This window comes from Meleagris gallopavo, chromosome 1 (genome assembly GCF_000146605.3).
Source record: "Meleagris gallopavo isolate NT-WF06-2002-E0010 breed Aviagen turkey brand Nicholas breeding stock chromosome 1, Turkey_5.1, whole genome shotgun sequence".
In the NCBI taxonomy this organism is placed as follows: Eukaryota; Metazoa; Chordata; class Aves; order Galliformes; family Phasianidae; genus Meleagris; species Meleagris gallopavo.
Window position 1 is genome coordinate 113460926 of NC_015011.2, and position 18600 is coordinate 113479525.

Genomic DNA, 18600 nt, shown 5'->3' on the forward strand with positions numbered 1-18600 from the left:
GAGGGGGAAGGGGGAAAGGCGTATACATCCTATGTATTTATTTGCTTGTCTCTCTCTGTCTTAGCTGTTTGTGCAAGCATGTGCAAATACATATTCATAGATGTACCTGAAAACGTTAGGTATTAGGCACTTGAGATCATAGAATCATAGAATTGTTTATCTTGGAATAGATCTTTAAGGTCATCTAGTTCCAGCCCCTCTGCTATAAGCAGGGACACCTCCCACTAGGCCAGGTTGCTGAAAGCCCTATTGAGCCTGGCCTTGAAATGCTGAAAGTATCCACCAAATCCTTCCTAAGTGTATGTGTTCAGTCACTGAAAACCACCAGTGCATCTACTGGCCTCATGTTCCATAAGAATCAAATCCCCAAAGCATAGAGTTCCTCAGTATCATGCATTATTACCATACTCGAGGGAAGTATGCCTTTACATGTTTTCCAGATAACTCTTCTACATCCCTGCAGTGACAGAAGCAGATCTATTAAAGAAGTAGCTTTTTAAGAGAGGGAGTGCCAAGGTCTTTGCCATCTGGCATTAGTCTTATTTCTGCATCGGTACTTTTAGAGATTGCTGACCTGAATGGGGCAGGTCAAATGAAGCTGGATCAATACTCTTTCAGTGCAGCGATGGTAAACCTAGTCCATTTGGATCAGACTGTCAGTAGCCATAACTGTGAAAAGATGACCGATGAGAATTCCTATTGCTGGATTTATTCTGTATGCTCAACTCTCTGCTTTATATGTTCATACTCAGCATCAACTTTCCCTCTACCATACATACCATACATAGCATAGTACATGGGTGTGAGTGATGACCTTCCAGCTGTGTTTATGTAATAAAAATTGGCCTCATAAGTACCTTATTGAATAGTTCTGCAAAAAGATTGGTATCATAGGCAAGTTCATATTCTGTCAGTGATTTATACTTCTCTCCCGCTTGGAAGAAATGTTATATATTAATTTGCAGTTATATTTTTTTATAAATTTAAATGTAGAAATTACAACATCATCTGTTTGTTTTTGCTTGAAGCTGCATAAGGCAGTTGAAAATACGGCACAGTAGTGGGGAGTTGTACAGGACTTATTTATCGTATCCTATGCAGGCAGGGAATCAAGTGGTAGTTGCCATTTCTAAGCACTTACAGCCTGTCCTGAGAGCTGTTCCTATAACTTTTCCTTATCACTCTGCTAGCATGTGGCCTGTCCATTCCCAGGCCTCATGAACATTTTTGCTGGGCTCTCTCACCTCAGATCTCAATCCAGGTCTTCCAGTCAGTCCTTCATGCTTCCCCAGCTTGTGTTCCACTCTACGAGTTTCCACAGAATGCCAGCTCTTCCCCATGTATTCTTGACCACTTTGCTGAGGACTGACGCTATCAGCATTAGCAGGAATAGTTGTTAAGATATAGCTGGTAAAGGTATTACGTGTGCAAGGCATATCATGAATTCATAGTTTGTGGGTTTTGAAGGTTTTGCTGTGTAATTAGAATGATTTAAATTGGGATGGGAAAAAAATAGCAAAAAAAAAAGTTTTTCCTATTAAAGAGAAACTCGTAAATATTTAGCAAAGTTATTTAAAAAAAAATCTGTGATTCCTTCATGGATGGTGGTGCTTAATTTGGAAGCTATATACAGAAACTGAAGCATGAAAAAGAATACTTACAACCCTACTCTGAGTGAAAATTTCAACAGAATGCCAACTCCGGAGTTCTTAATTACTCTTCTGGAATAATTTTACTTTTTTGACTACTCCTTTGTTTGTATCTGTGATGCTGCCTCTGGCAAAGAATGGGATTCATTGTTTCTTGTTGGAGAACCCACCTATATTGTCAAAACAATGTTTTTTGAGATTCAGTAAGTGAGAGGTATGATTTATGAAAGATGGCTTTAAATATCACTTCCCATGCTAGTCAGCCTTCCACCAGTCCCTTTTGTAATGTGGTAGCTCACTCACGTGGATCATTTGTGAGCACTAAAAAATAGAAGATATTGCATCTTTTAAAGGCATAAGCAAGTCTCATAATTTACTGTCCAGTGTGAGACCATCTGTTAGCACATGTGGCGTGTCAATGAATGGCTCCACGAGCAGTGCTCAGATATAACTGGTAGGTACCTCTGAGCTCAACTAGCAGAGCCCAGGTGCTGCTTGTGCTTCCCAGGTACTTTCAGGCTTCTAAGCAATAACAGCACTGATTTCAATGTGAAGTGAAGCAGCTATAGCAGCTTTCTTTCAGAAACAGAAAGGCTGGGAAAGGTGGAGTCAACAGTTTGCATGACAAGCTAATCATCAAAGTGCTCCAGCAGTCATTGTTTTTTGTTTAGAAGTGAAAATGTGACTATAGGAGTGGGCCGTAGGAGTGTATAGCCTAGGACTCCTTCTCTGAATATGCTCAGAGCTCCTGGGGTTCAGATCTCTATTTTTCTCTTCTATCTGGGCCTTTGTATAATTTTTCTGTTATTTAGGCCACTGTCTTGAGAAATCCTGGATTTCTCTGAGTGCTGAGTGAGTGCTTAGATTGCTTTGCGAAGCAAAGATGAGTGAAGCTCTCTCTTGCACAGGCAACATGAGTGTAAAATGGCAAGTCCTGCTAATTAAGAGATCTGACTCTAAAAATGACAGGGTTCCAGGACTCTTAAGACATTTTACCCATTCACCTGAGAGATCATTTTCCAGTGTGAACAGCAGTATCTTTGTCTTTTATTTCTCATTGCCTACATTATCTTACATTGTCTTCCAAGTATCACTTCTTACATGCAGGCATCAAAGACCGTATCCATTCATCCATGTCTGTGGGATATATGATTTCATACTTTTAGAAATCACTGTGAATGCTTTGAATAGAAAATATTACCAAGGAATAATAAAAAGATGGAGGATAAGGTGTCTCAGAAGAATCAGCCTAACTCTGAGAACTCTCTGGAAGCACAGAGGTTTTGTAATAGCATTTGAATGTGGTCAAGCTAGCTAAAGGATCCTGACCGCTTTTTTTACTTTTGTCTAAATACAAAGTGACTGCATGTGCTTCCGTTGAGAATTTGAGTACTGACCATTTCTTATCATCTCCCAAGGTATATCTTATATGACCCAATATCCACTATAATTCATTGGAATACAAATTTCTGAACAAAATGATAAAGTCAGTTCTCAAAAAATGATGTTCTCCCATTCTATTCACCTGGAAGCACATATTTTTCCCTTGAAATTAATATCCTGTGTTTCTGATAAAAATGCTTCTCAGAAAAAAACACCGTAAAATGGAAACTATACGTAATTCATTCTAAATCTTTATTTGTTGTTTTTCCTTTGCCACCACTTCAAAATACTGCATGGTATTAATTTTAAAATAATGTTTTGTTTTGTTATCTGGAAAATTCCTGATCTGTTTTTGATAGCATCCCTATTAAGTTCTTTATTTTATTCTTGGTTAGTAAATAGTTCTATATGCTGCAGTAGTAAATAATCTGCAAGTAATCCAATGTTATTCTTCACCCTTAAATCAATATAAGACTCAAAAGTTGGGTGGCCTTTTGTGCACTGTATGAAGTACTATGTTGCTAAAATTTCCTCCACAACATACTTTTTCATATTTTTGGAGTAACACTGGATCTGTGATTCCTAAAAGAAATCTTTTTATTTTATATTGACAAGTTTAACTCTGATGCATTTAGCCATGTGCCCATGTTGTCATGAGTTGTAGGTTGTATTAAGTTTAGAGCACTCTTTTAGTCCTCAAATTCCTGGATTGTGGCACAATAGAGATTTTCTGTCTTTAAATATAGCAGAATTTTTTCTAGTATATTTTGCTATATGGAGTATTTAGCAAAGATTTATTTTTGTTTTCAACTGGTTCCTCTTGCAGTAAAGTCACCAACAACATGATGAGCCAATTTTAAAGGTTTTGTTTTTAACAGTATTTGAGTGCAACAGCCACTGTTAATGACATGAAGTATCTGTAACTTGGGATATGTGGATCAATGCAGACTATATTGCTCTGATGTTATTTCATGCCATATTTCTTTATTAAACAAGTAGATGCTTGTATTTTTGTCATTTTACAGTAGTGTGACATTTAAGAAAAAGGAGAATTAGATTTTATATTTCACATTACAAGTGGCCTTTGGAAGCTTCTGGAAATACTGTACTTGATGTAAGGCATGCAGTATTTAGGTTGCATCGTACAATGTTGACCGTAGGCTGCAGGTAGGAAATAAGTTGACCACAAGGATTCCAGCAGGGAATACAGGACAGAAAGCCTCTTTTATAAATCTTTTAAAACAAATTAATACTGTCTCTGACTTCACGATGAATATTTTCATGACTAATAACTCCTTCTTCAAACTGATTAGATGTGTTCAGAAAATAATATATTCCTTTATGCCTGCATGTGTGTTGCAGCAACAGACAGTATACTGCAAGCTTTGCAGGGAAGTAAGGGGTGTTCACTTGGATTTAAGAATTGCAGAGTCCAAACTGAGAAGTAACTGTCACTGAAATGCCTGGGAGTCATCCACGTGTGCAGTACGGCAAGCTGGGACTTGGAGCAGAATAGACCCCATGCTGTGTAGCTCTTATGAAAGGCAGGTTTTGACTGATGTTTCTGCCTTGTAACTTCTAAATTGCGCAGTCACTGTGTTCCGAGTTCAGTTTCTCAGCTATGTAGTGCAACAGCAGGTCTCAGTGCTACACAACACAATCTGATTGTTCCCTTATTTCCCTTGGTACAATAATAAATGCACATAATTTAGAAATCAATTCACTATAAATCTGGAATAAAATAATATTTAACAGATGGATGCTGATGTTTGTTGCAAAGGATGTCAAAGAGTTCATAGATGATGCAGACCCTTGCATTATGCCATTGTCACATGGGGATACCTATTGGGCACACGCCTCCCAGCGTGTATCAGGAACTGATTATGGAGAAGAAAGATTGATTTAGTGTATGCACTCAGGAAGAGAAGCATAAGCTCTTTGAAGTCTGTAGAGCACAACAGTTTATCTTTTATAATGGTCTCATTTTAAAATAATTGGGATAGCATTCAATGCATCTTCTTTGAAGGAGTGAAGTACCCTACACACACGAACTTCTGATTATTAGGAAGGCAAAACCTCTGCAGACCCAAAGACTGTCTCATTGTTCTGTTGTTCCTGCCTGCCTTTATCTGAAGTTGCCAATTCCATAACTAGCTACAGTAGAAATAATGGGTACGAAAACACATTTTATGTGTAGAAATAAAACAAGCTCTTAGCTCTGTGTTTGCATAAAGATCATCCCAGGTAGAAAAATAGCAGTCACACAGGTAGAGCTAGGCTGAGGAAGCAAATTATTAGTATTAATAAAACATGAATGTAATTAAGCACCTTGTGTTCCAGCTAAAGTGCTCACCAAGCAGGTAGCACAGGTCCTGGCTGTGAACAAATGGATGAGTTCCACTTTAAATATCATGAAAATTAAATGCATATATAATTAATATAATAAATTCATAAGAAAAAATAATTGATAAGTTATACATAACACTGCATAGGAGTATAGGTACTAGGAAGTGTGACTTCATAGTTTCTGTCCTAAAATTGTTTCCCAGTGCTTTAGCTCCACAAGTGATGGCTAAGATTCAAAAGATTTTTCCTGTAATTAAAACTGAAAGTATAAAGTTGTGCCACTGTATGGTTAATAGAAGTGTGGGCTCATTGCTTAAGTAAAGTAAAGTCTACTGCAAGTAATTTGTGACAGTGGATATACTAAATTAACTCTTTGAATAGCTGGAGGAGGGATAGTTTACTATTAATCAACATACATGTATTTTTTGTGATGTTTGTTGTATTAAAGGGAAATATTAATCAGATAGTTTTACAGTATAAACACATACAGAATTATAGTATTATTTTTCAATATAGTTAGTATTTCATTCAGATGCCCACACAGATTAAAACACAGCTGAGGTTCCTAGAGCCAGCACATTACTGTTTCATTATACATTCTGCAAATAAACAAAGTTGTAGGCTTACCAGCAAGTACCATGTTTACTTACGCTCAACAGTACGCGAAACAAGTCTTAGAAATGAGCACACCAACAGGAAAAATAAAACTCTCAAATTAGGTAACCATTAAAATGAATAAAAATAAAATGAAGTATAGGGAAATTTACATTCCCTCTTAAAATGTATTGTATTTTGTTATAGTACTCAATTTCAGTAGACATCATTGAAAGTAGCTGGGTGTGTCGTAATGGATTCCTATACTGTGGAAGCTAGAACAATAAAACACTTTTGAATTACACATGGCTAAGAGGAAAATGTTTACTTCTTCAGTGCACGGATACTACAGTGTCATAGAGAAAAGTGTTTGCCAGCAAGTGTGTTTAGTTGGACAAGTAAAATGCTTGTAACCAGGAATTACAGATACATGTCCATTACCTGCGCTAGCTTTGTATTGGGTACTAAACCCATACTGGTAAGCAGTGATAAGAAACAGCTGCTCTCAGCTTCTGGGCTTCTGCCAAAAATGAAATGATTATTCACTCAGCATAGCTGTGAAAAGTACCGCATATTTTGTCAACTCAAATTTAGGCAAGGCTGGAATCATCCAGGAAAGCAGAAGTGTATTATAGACAGCTTCACAGCAATCTCTTGAAGGAACACTAAATCCAATTATGCAGAACATCACAGAATTTTATTATTCCTAGAGCACTTAGTTCTCATGAAGGCAAGTATTTGTTCCTCTTTCAAAGTGTCCAGTACACTATCATATGTAAGATCTTGTAATAAGTTATGACTGCTAAGCTCTTACGCAGATTAATTCAGAAACAACAGAAAAAGTGCACCTTCCAAAAATATATGGCAATCTGTTGTTTGGGTGTTTAATTTAAAAAACAAACAAACAAACAAAAACTTAGAGTGGCAGAACTGTAGCCTGGTGATATCTGCATTGTTAGGAGAGAGTTATGTAAGAAATACAATGCACAATGTACAAGCTTGGAAAAAAAAAGTCAGTGCCTGTCCCAAGAAGGAAATGTTTTACTATCTCTAATTGATGTGTGTATTTGTGTATTGGTATTGGAAAATGTGCAGTGCTTTTGTATGTGTGGGTTATGACACATCAATGGCATTAATGCACTGTTTTTCCATGGGAGCTGTCATTATAATTCACTCTGCATTCCTGATGCACTTCAAGAGTTATCTGTTTTCATGGTTCATGCCATCAAAATTTAATTTCTCCTTTCTTTCATAAAAAGTGCAGAACCATGTAAGTAATGGGAAAGCAGTGCGTTCAGCTGAGCTGTAGATGGTTTGTTGGGGGTTAAAGTCAATAACCACAGGACCTACTAACATGCTATGGCAAGCGTTTCATAGGCCACCAGTAATCTGAACCACAATCACCAAATTTGGATTTCTTCCAGATATATTCCTTCCTTGTCCTAGCTTCTCAGCATCATCTACAGTGCACACAAAAGCCACTGTCCCACTGCCCAAGCTGCACCCTGCTCCCTTCTCCTTTCCAGCACATCTGAAATGGCTCTAGCTCACTTCACGCTGCCTTGCCTCACCTCACCAGGGTCCTTCCTTCCAGTCCTCCTCCAGAATCCACATATATTCACATTTATCAAAATATCAGAACTTGCCAATGGAGCTACTTTTATAAGAAAGTCTCACATCTTTCCTCCAACTCCAGTCTGCAGGGGAGGAGAGTGGATTTCACTCTGCAGATTGACTCCTACATAGTTAACAGTTCTGGTACAAATATATAAAGTGGTTCCTCTGATGTGTAGGGATCTGTTGACTTTCTTAAAGTACCTGCAGCTTAGGAGTGTCGTTATTGAAGTGTCTGCTTTGAAGGAGAAAGAAGAGATTGCACCAGATGATCCTGAGTTGAGTGCAGGAGATGATTCTTTTCCTGCGTGAACAGCAGGGGTCACTAAAAAGGAGGATTACACTGGGGAAACCGAACAGCCATTTTTTTTTTCCAGCTAGATCACTTTTCATGTAAAGGAATCACTATGTTGGAAAAGAAAATCTCTAGTCCTACAGTTCTTGAAAGATAAAAACCTCTTAATTAAACAAACAAACAAGCAACCTAGCATTCAGACTGTGGCATAAATTATAAGATGCCTTTAACAAAATCTGTTTAAAATTATTTTGTCAACAATTCATTTTATATATGACTTTGTATATTTTCATTATATTGTAAGATGTCGACATTTAACACTGTGATAGCCAATACTGAGTAATGTTATTTCCTCACTGTTTCTTGCGCCCACACTGTTATTTTCTTCATTACTTGCTGTTATTGGAAGTCAATAAAGCACAGTTAGTCATGCGGAGACATAAAAATGAAGTTGTTCTGCACTTAGAACAAGTCAACAGGAGAATAAACAAAATGCTCAGAGGGTATGTCAGCTTAGCTTCACTCAGCATGAAGTGTAAACAAGTGTCTAACTTTGTTCTTAGATAGATGTAAGGAGCTAATCACACAAGAAAAGAAATTGAAGAAAACTCAGCCAAACACATTGGCAGAAGGAAGCCTGTAGAAGAGCACACCACAGAGATAGGTCACCTGCTCTGCTTTATATCTGTTCTTGAAGTTGTAGTAGCCAAGGAGTTTTTTTGTATTTATCTTTGCAGCTGAATGAGTTCAATTTCACTCAGATTAGCCCAGAAATTTCAGAACAGCGGGTTAATCCTTCCTGCCTTCATGGGCAACTGAGCAAACAGACCAATATCAGTGTGGCCAAGTGTAAAATTGTAATTCTAGAGATTAATGTTGTCTTTCCTGTTTGCTTTGAACTTGACCCCCATGTTTCTCTTCTAGGTATGTTTGTATGTATGTATGTGTGTATGCAGTTATTTATTTATTTGTTTCTTTGTTGGTTAACAGCTTCTGTCCAAGGCCCCTGGGAGAGGGCAATCTCGCCAAACAAAGTGCCCTATTACATCAAGTGAGTATAAAGAGTAATTAATTGTGGCTATTTACATTTGGTGTTAAGAGGAATGTTGGACATTTTCTTATATTATCATGAACTGCTCCTATGTTGTCTAAATGGGAAGAAAAAATGAGTTAAGTGTGCAGTAAATTTCACAAAAATATGCTAGTTATTTAAATACTTGTTTGTTGCTTGGTGTTATGTCTCCATAAGTTACCTGCAAAATAGGTAAAGCTTTGGGGTATCTGGATTATATTTTAGTTTGTTTCATTGTGCACTGAAGAATATGTATGGCAGGTTTTGCCAAAGCAAACAAAACAACAACAACAAAAAACAGAGTTGCAGTTGTGAATGTGATGCACTGTCTTTTTAATCTTGCAATGCAAGTACTTTATACAATGAATTCTTGAAAGGGGAGTGTTTAGTTGAATCTGTTGCTGAGGGACAAAATAGTCCCTATAAGCTGTTCTTTCTGAGTTTAGTTTCCAACATTCAGACAGTTGGTTGTATAAGGTATGTATACATAAAGAATGAGAGAAAACTTTAAAAGTCCAACTGCTTGGACATACCTGTTTCCAGTGCCATACAGCCCCATTCCACAGCAAATATAAAAACATTTTTAATGCATTTTTCCTTCTTTCTTCAGTTGCTTATTATTTGCAATATGTGCCTTGAACTATTTATGCATAGCTTCTGGAGGAAACGGGTGATGCAATGTCAGTGATAAAGACTGTAGTACAAGTGACTGAAACGTGTGTCACATGCTTCCTCCTTGCCTTCCCAGTACACTTTGGCTTCAAGTTCAAAGAGGGTTGATATAGGTTAGATATAAGGAAAAAATATTTTACAGCGAGAATGGTGAGGCACTGGAACAAGTTGACCAGAGTTGCGGTTGATGCCCTGTCTCTGGAGACTCTCAAGGCCAGGCTGGATCAGGCCCTCAGCAACCTGATCCAGCTGTGGTGTCCCTGTTCATTGTAGGGGAGTTGGACTAGATGATCTTCAAAGGTCCCTTCCAACTCTACGGATTCTATGATTCTATTCTATGATTTTATACTTTCAAAGCTCAACCAGTGTCACTCAACCATTTGGCTGCTGTAATGCTTCGGTCACTTCAGCAGCTTCAGAACAAACCTGTATATGTGAAGAAAGCCAAGTCTGTTGTGCAATGCAGTGTTGTACCTAGTTGTACCTTGTTCAGGTTGGTTTGCTATTGCTGTGTGATTTCTCTGATGTACTTGGAAATGGATCACTGTGATGTTATTTGGCTACAAATAATGAAACAGATGCGAGAAAACTGAAAGCTCTGTCAAAATAAGGAGAGAGGATAGTCAATGGGGGGAAAGTGCTGAAAAGCAATAGGAGTCTCTGGCAAATAGGAGTCAGTTCATGGCACCACAATGAAGAAAAAGATCCTCCTTTTCTCTGTCCCATGACATGACCTGCCAGTACAGTGCGATTTGCCCTGGCAGTTCTTAAGTGTAGGCGTGAGATATGTTTCATGCTGCTCTTCCCACCTCTTTATGTGCTACTCGCATCTAGCAGCCATGAGTAACTGGGCTGGGTTGATTGTTCATGATAAAATGATCATTGATGATTACTCCTTAGTAGTTTTTTCTGCCAAGTTTCCATTTCATCTTCTGTTCCAGGCTATTTACAAGTTCAAAGGAAAATGTTTATTTCGTTCACTTTAGAAACTGTCTTATTAGCCGTGAGTTGTAGCGCTACTATTTTAAATTTGGCTACAACTTCATTGAAATACTGTTGTTGAGATGAGAAATAAATTGGTCAAGTTTTAATGAGTCTTAGTTAGTTGTTACACCTATTCCCTTCTCCAGCTGACCTCAGTCATCCATTCTCATCACTCATATTTTACGATTGAACACAACTACACAAATTCCCATCTACCAATGTATCAATGTACATTAATCGATGTAATATTTTAGCTATTAAGCTATTAGTATATTCTTTTTTTATTCTTTGAACTACTACTTCCCTGTTGTGAATCCTGTAGCAGCTTCCATGAAGATGGAGCAGCTATGGGTAGCATTCTCTTAATGCTTATATAATTTTCTTTCTGTCATCAGTGTAAAAGAATGGTGATACACATTTACTTATTTTTCATTTTATGTTTTTCCCTTGATGCTTAACTGTTTTATCTCATCATTTTCACATTTGCAATGACACAGCCTTTGTTAAGTCAGGCAGTACTTAATGTTAAAATCCTCAGCAGCGATATTTACTTACTGCTTGGTATGTTCAGGCTTTTCAATTTCCCGCATTAAAATTTAATTTTTATACAGCTGGTTAATCTTTCCTTTAAAGCTATTATTTCAAAAATTCCTTCATAAGATTATTCACACTGGTTTTTCTTCTCTAAATCGTATTGGTGTAGGCATCATTACCATTGCAAATATAATTATCAACAATGTACAACCTGTTTCAGGTATTCCGAGTAATTTCATAGTTTTTTGGCCTACAGTCAGACTCATGAAAATTGCAGTACAGTGGTGGTGCAACAGCTGTTGTGTTTTTCCACCTTTTTCATGTGGCTTGGTCCCAGTGGGAATGATGAGCCAGGACAGCAAATCAACTTCACCCCTTTCTTCCTCAGTGCTCTGAGAAACCAAACTTCTTCATTCAAGGACAGCAGAGGTATCTTGGTCTCCAGAATACCAAGTGAACATTCCTGTCTAGAATGTCTGGTGCTACTGAGGAAATAATCCCTCCCTTTTGCCTCTGAATTAAAACATGCAAAATTTCTCTAAAACGTGTTTTAACGAGTGCTTTTCTTTATGTGTTTGTTTATCGTTTTCGTTTTTTGGTTTTTTTTTTCCCCTCAATATATTCCTTATGTCTAGTGCAGTGTTTAAAGATTTTATGAGCTTGAAAAAGAAGAGGAAGATAAAAATATCGGTTCTGTTCTTTGAGGCCTTGGTCCTATCCTTATTTGAGGGTGACCTGGAAAGTGGGAAAGCAGAAGTAGGCAGAGTCATGTCTGTGCTCTTTAGCGATGTTTTAGTTATTCATTAAAATTTCTAAATTTAAGGTTTTAGGAGACAAAATATGCAATTACTGTTCATCAAAAATTTGAAAAGCAAGTGAAACAAATGTGCAGAACAAAGACTACTACCAAAAGATTTATTTATTTTTTTTTAAGCTTAAATTCTAAAAAAAGGATGATAATGAAGGTAGGAAGACCGCAGATTTTAATTTCAGAATTTGGGATAAATCATATCGTAGAAGAGCTAGCCTTGTGATCGAAGTATGTTATCCTCCAGACGATCATGGAGGAACAGCTGCAAAACAGATAGCAGAACCAAATGCCTGCTTTGGATTTTGCAACAGAAGCAGTTGCTCATGCTGCACAACCCAATCCTTCTCTAGTGACCATCCTCTTGGGACAGAAGGGGACATAAAATTCAGCTATAATCTGAATCTTGTTTTGCCTTCTGTATGGTTTAGCCCCACTAGGTAAATAATGTAGCCACGATGCAGTCCTAAGAGACCTCTGTTGCCTTGGAATGGGGAGGAGTAGTTGGACTGAAGTCTGCAATTTACTTTATTTCCCCCCAAAACTCAGTATTCCTGCTGTCATGATCTGTTGAAATTTAGTAGTTGTTGACTTCTTTATTTGTACTAATCTTTGACATTATTCTTCCACTGTATAGCTGACTTCCAGTTAATAGCGTCTGTCTTCTCTGCCCCTTGCTGTGCCCATTCTTTTGAAGGATTTAAAATGCTTCTGCAAAAATACAGTAGTCTTTCATCTCTGTACTTTTTCACAAAGGAAGCCTTCCAAGTTATTTCCCAGCCAAGCTTATTTTCTTACACAGATTATAGCAGTTCACTGAACTTTGTCCTGCTGAGGACAAAGCTGGATTCTCAGGAGCACAGATTTGGCTCCTTGAGAAGATCCACATGAGACTATCCATATAAACTTGCTATGCAGTGTACTAACTCAAAGACCAACACATCCCCACTTTATGACCCTCTTCCATGCTACACTTTCCTATGTGAGTATTTTACTTACCTTAAATATATCAGTTCGTGACATATATTTTTGTTAGTTTTAGGTTCTGCAGTCTTACCGTACTCCACACGGGAGATACAGCAGGCCAGTTCTATAAACACACTTCTTTGTTTTCTTGCTTTTTAATCTCCCTTTTAATTGTTGTGTAACCATGCAGAGTTTCAGCACAGAAAAAAAAAAAAAAAACCAAGAGCCCAGAGTTTTCATTGTAAAAGCAAACAGATTAAAGGCATGATTTCTTTCTACTTTTTTTTTTTTTTTTCCTAACTTAGACACAGGACAAATGAATCTATCTGAATTAAATTCCACTAAGATAAAATAAAGCAAAGAGCTGCTGTAAAATCACTTGGGTTAATTGTTTCTCCTGCAGAATGTAGATAAGTAAGACACAAAAGCAAGTAGGAAATGTCTGTCAGACAAAGCAGAGAGAGACATAGAACACCATCAGTAAATAATTGTATACTTATGTGTATGTAGTGAGTGAAGCTGTGCACAAGCTATGCAAGCCAGGCATATGACTGACAGTTAACCTACCTAGCAAGTACCAAAAAATGTAATACTTTGACTTCTTAAAAACACAGCTATTCTGATCTTTTCATGTCTTTCAGTTCTAAACTCTCAATTGCAAAATTGTAGCTATTGTGATGAAAAGAAACTGTCTCATACTTTTCACTCTGTCTTAAAATTATCATGCTGTCTAGCATAAAACCGTCAGTTAAATATCCGTTGTTTCCTAGACACTGGTCCAAATGCAGCCTTCTTTTATCAACTTTTGGACTGTGGGGCCTTGGCTCCAAACCTTGTCATGAAGTCTGAAACTGGGCTACGAGTGAATGCAAAACCCTGAGCCTGTAGCCAAAGCCAAAGTGGAGGAGCTTCCTGTGGCACTTGCACAGCACTCAGAGACTGTGGTCTTGCTAATCTTACAGTGCTCATGCTGAAGTGGAAAGTAAAGTGTTTAAGATTTGTTATCAGATGCATTCAGTATAAATTATGATGTCTGTTTATACTGTTGAGCATTACAGAGAGGAAGGAGAAAGTAAGGTTAATTTTTGTGCAGGTTAAATCTTAAAACGCCTTATGAAGATAACACTGTTACTCTCCAGGAATGAATTTGAGTTTTCTGGCTTGTTTGCTCAATTTAGGAATGAGGTAGGTAAGAGAATTTTGGATGGCATCTGGCTTTCCAACTTTCTTAATTAAAAGGAAAGCATCAGCATTTAAAATCCATTACATCCAGCTATTCATTGCTTTCCAGTTATGGGGCTAAGAGAGCAATAAATGAACTATTTTTATAGGTGCTAGGATGAAAAGTAAACTTTTGTTACTGTACAAGGAGTATCTTTATAGAGTAATACAATATAATTACATAATACTGAAGGTATCTTAGCTGAAATTGTTACATTTATTGTAAGCTGAATGTGATTTTTTGCTTGTATTTTACTTTTTACTTCATTTTTCTTTGCTCCATTTTATTTCAGTTATTAAATACAGTTTCACTGTGTTACCCATCATCAAGAATAAAAAATTAACATAGCCCATATAATTTTGAAAGTGTTGAATGACATATATACAATATGGGCCTATTTTATACAGTACATGGCCCATCTTCCATAAAAAATAGATTTTACAGCTTCTCCTGATAGCTGAAATTTATTGTCATATACTTCAAGCCCATGTTTTAAACATTGTGTTCTTAATGAGCAGAATTCAAAAATAGGAATTATGTTTGATTTCCACTGGAATGCTTTGAACTTGAAAAGATTAGACATATTAAGGGGAAAAAAAATAGAAAGATTTGCCTGTCAGACTTTTCTTTTTTAAAGATCAATTACATACTTAATTTAGATGACAGACAAAGAGAAGACAGCTTCTGATAACTGTCCAATGAAATCTTCAAGGGAACAGGGAACAATATCTTAGATTTTTTACATATTCTTGTTATCCTGAGAAGTTTCATAAGTCCTTTGTTTCCTAAGTAGATTGTCAGTTTCTCCCAAATAGTACTTGCCATGTCTGTTGTCTGTATTGCCCTTGGTTCAGTCTCTCCTGATGCACAATGAACAGACTAAGTATTTCCTCATTCCACATGAGAAAAATAGCATAGACCCTGTAAGAGGGTCAGCAGTAAGTTGCTCCCTCTTTACTTACAGTGCTTTTTTGTCTGCTTCATGATCTCATCATTCTAATATAAGTCAGGACTGTAATTAACATTTGTACATCCTATGTTTCAATACCAGTGAAAAAAATACTTGTTATAAATACAATCGATGTGTACAACACGTGTCTTTAATTGTACCTGCTGTGGATTCATGGCTCTGGCAGGCTGTTTAATGTTCTAGTGTTGGTATACAGGGCAAAGCAAAAGTCTAGCAAAGTCCAAGCGCTATATACAGAGATACCAGGTGGTGGTCTTCTCCTGTGGCCATATCAGCAAGAGGTCAGATTTTTTCCTGGTTTGATTTCTTTTCGAGAATGAACTCATTGAAGCTGCTAAATCTCTTATGTGATTGCTCCTTCTCTGACTGTCTGAGATCCTGTTCTCCTATACACTGCAATAAGCTCCTGTATTTCAGAATATTCTCTGTCTCAACATATTTCTTGTCCTGGGTGACCTGTGTGGTCTTTACGTACTGAACCGTGACAATGGATTATATGAACCTGTTTTCTCTGTATAGGACCCCTTTCAAGATTTTTTTTTTGTGAGATAATGGCAGCAATGCTCTTACACATCCATTTTGAGATATCCACATCTTTAGATCTTCAATCTTGAGAAGTACTTTGTGTATGTATTAAGCTTAGAGATTAAGGATGCTAAGGGAAACCATAAATTTTATTAACTGGGAACTGTATAAATGTTGGTAAGATCGGATCTTAAGTAAAGATTCTTCATTAAGTAAAGAATATTAAGTAAAGAGTCTAACCAAAGTTAGAAGTAATCAAATCATCTATATTTATTTTCTTGCTTCTCATTTTCTGATTAAAAATTTGAACCTTCTGAGATAAATTACAATTTCAAATATGATCTATAGGCTTGGCAGCCTTTTGCACGCTACATATTTGCTTTGAATTTCAATTATTCATCAGATACATTTTTATATTAGGAAATCTGTGGCTAGATAATTTAAGGAAAACTAACCATAAAAAAAATGTATCACAACATCTCTGAATAAATTGTTTTTCTTAGAAGCAGTTTTGACAAACATTCATTCTCCTTCCATGGAAATTGTACCATAATCTCATTTATAAGTACAACACAACAGAGAACCGTTATCTAGCAGCACTCTCTGTACCTAGCATAATCACCAAATGGTGTCAACAGTGTCAACAGAGTAGTGTGGAGAGGACAAACTTTGCTGCCTAGTACCTATTCAGCTTGTGTATCTCAGTCTTCCTTCTTCTTTTTCAAAAGGGCCAAAATTTGCATAAATGTTGTTTGTAAAAGTCAGGTTGGGGACTTCGAGGGAGTGCAAGCAGATTTAGCACAGCACTAAATTGCTTTGAAGGAGAGTTGCTGCAAACCTTTGCAGAAGTCTTTTGTTTACATTTTATTCTTCACTTGCATGTCTCATATTTTATAATGTGAACAGATAAATTATTATGTTAATGAAGTGGATGTGCGGGGATTAACATTCACATTAGAATTTTTGTGAAGAAAAAAATGCAAGTATCTAGAACCACAGTAATTTGGTCACATTTGGGTATTCTGAATTTAGATGTTTGCTAGATAACTTTATATTATTTTAATGTGCAAGTTGAAAAAGTGGCTTTAAATAATTACCCCACTACTGCGGAGTAGAGATGGCACAGGAGCACAGAGGCAAAGATGTATCTTACCTTGCTTTGCTTTAATTACATTTGCCTGCATTTTTGTTTAAAAGCTGTACTGCTGAAGAAAATGTTATGAACTTAATTGTTGAGGATCTACATCCCGTGTGAAGCATGGAAAAAAAATGCCAGAGACATGAAGATAAAGCATAAATGGCTGAAAATCTACTGTGTTTGACTTGGGAACAGATGATTTCATAATAGCATCATGACTATAACACAAATGTGAAACACCTTGGTTGTATTTAAAATTTTAATCACGCACCAGAGAATGTCTGGTTGGTCCATGGGTGTAATACTTTATTCCTCATTAAGGTTTAAAATTGTAAGAAAATACTGAAACAGTAAAATAAGCTTTCATTCCAGCCAGTATTTTCCAGTCTGACACCTGCCATCCTGGTGGTGCTATAACGTGATATATATAAACTAATACATATTTTAACATTATAAAGAGTGTGACAAAAAACTAAGAGGTTTTTCTGCATGTTGAAACACAGAACAGCTACACCTTCAATAGAAAATCAGAAGTCTTATATGTTCTCCCAGATTGGAGATTTTTATCTACTATTTTATTTTCAATTTAAGTCTGCTTAATTGCATTTATCGTTAGGACTTTATCAATGGAAACTTTGTTGGCTGACCTTATCTACCCATCTTTTATAAAACACTCAAAAAGTTAAAGCAAGTGCAGATACTGCTAGGTACTAACAACAGCAACAGCAGCAGTAAAGGGACTGCAGCCATAGAGAGGACTATGAATGTCTCTCAAGAACCTTGTGTATAATTCAGTTTCAGCTATACCCATATAAATAATAACAATATGGAGCAAACTCATATGCAGATTTTTCATCAACTAAAACTTCATTAGAGGTTTAAAAATGTTTTTTTTTTAGGAATCTTAAAGATTAAAATAGTATATTAAATGCACATATATGCATCCTTAGCCTACCTCTGCCCAATCAGTTAAGAAACAATCTGAAAAGTGTTGAAAGTAAGATTTGTATCAACTAAGGGTTTTTTAGCCATGTTTGCTAGGAATGCCTGGACTCTATAAATCATACATTGACTTTGATAAATGTGATTAAACAGATAAACTTTAAAAAGTTCTGAAATACACAAACCTACACTTATGATAGGCTCTCTTACATCTTCATTATGGTTTTGCATGTCATTAATTTGCATTTCATTTAGTTTTGTTACCATTTTATCACCAGTTGCAGTCATGTTGCAGTATCCAGTATCACTGAAAAGAAATTTCATTAGAAAATGAGAAACTTAAGTTCTAATGTGAAACATTTTTCCATGTATTTATCAGCTTTTAGCTATAGCAACCATGTTCAATTATTTTTATTGTCATGTTTTGCAGAATCTTGACTATAAAAAAGTAATCATATTAGAAGTTTGCTTTCACAAGGCAGGACTGATACTCAGTTGTAAGAATTCAAGTTCATTAAAAATCATTCTGAAATTAAACACATTAAAAAGAAAAACCTGAACCCCACAATAACATTCTCGATCAGTGCAGAGAGTTTGCATTTATATTTTATATTTTGTAAATAAAAACTTGATGATTTTAATGATTTTCTTTGTTGTGAAGCACACACACACGTACACACACAAAAGCAGGCTCAAAGTATTTTCAGAGCTGATGGAAAAGCACATTAACTAGCTCCATGCTTTGTTGTTTCTCAACTATATCTTTATCCTGAAGTATTACTGGAATAAATTTCTATCAGCCTATGCAGCTGAATGATCTTCAATTTCATTGTTGTTTTATTTTCTATTTAGAGATTAGCAAAAGGAAAAATGATATTAAAAGAAA

At 36.4% G+C, this 18600-nt stretch overlaps 1 protein-coding gene across 1 annotated transcript in view; it reads left to right on the forward strand.

Moving 5' to 3' along the window:
• DMD (dystrophin) overlaps positions 1 to 18600 on the forward strand; it is a 1000055-nt gene that overhangs the window by 879254 nt on the left and 102201 nt on the right. The window contains 1 exon segment of the mRNA XM_031557153.1: positions 8872 to 8932. Coding sequence (XP_031413013.1) covers positions 8872 to 8932 — 61 coding nt within the window.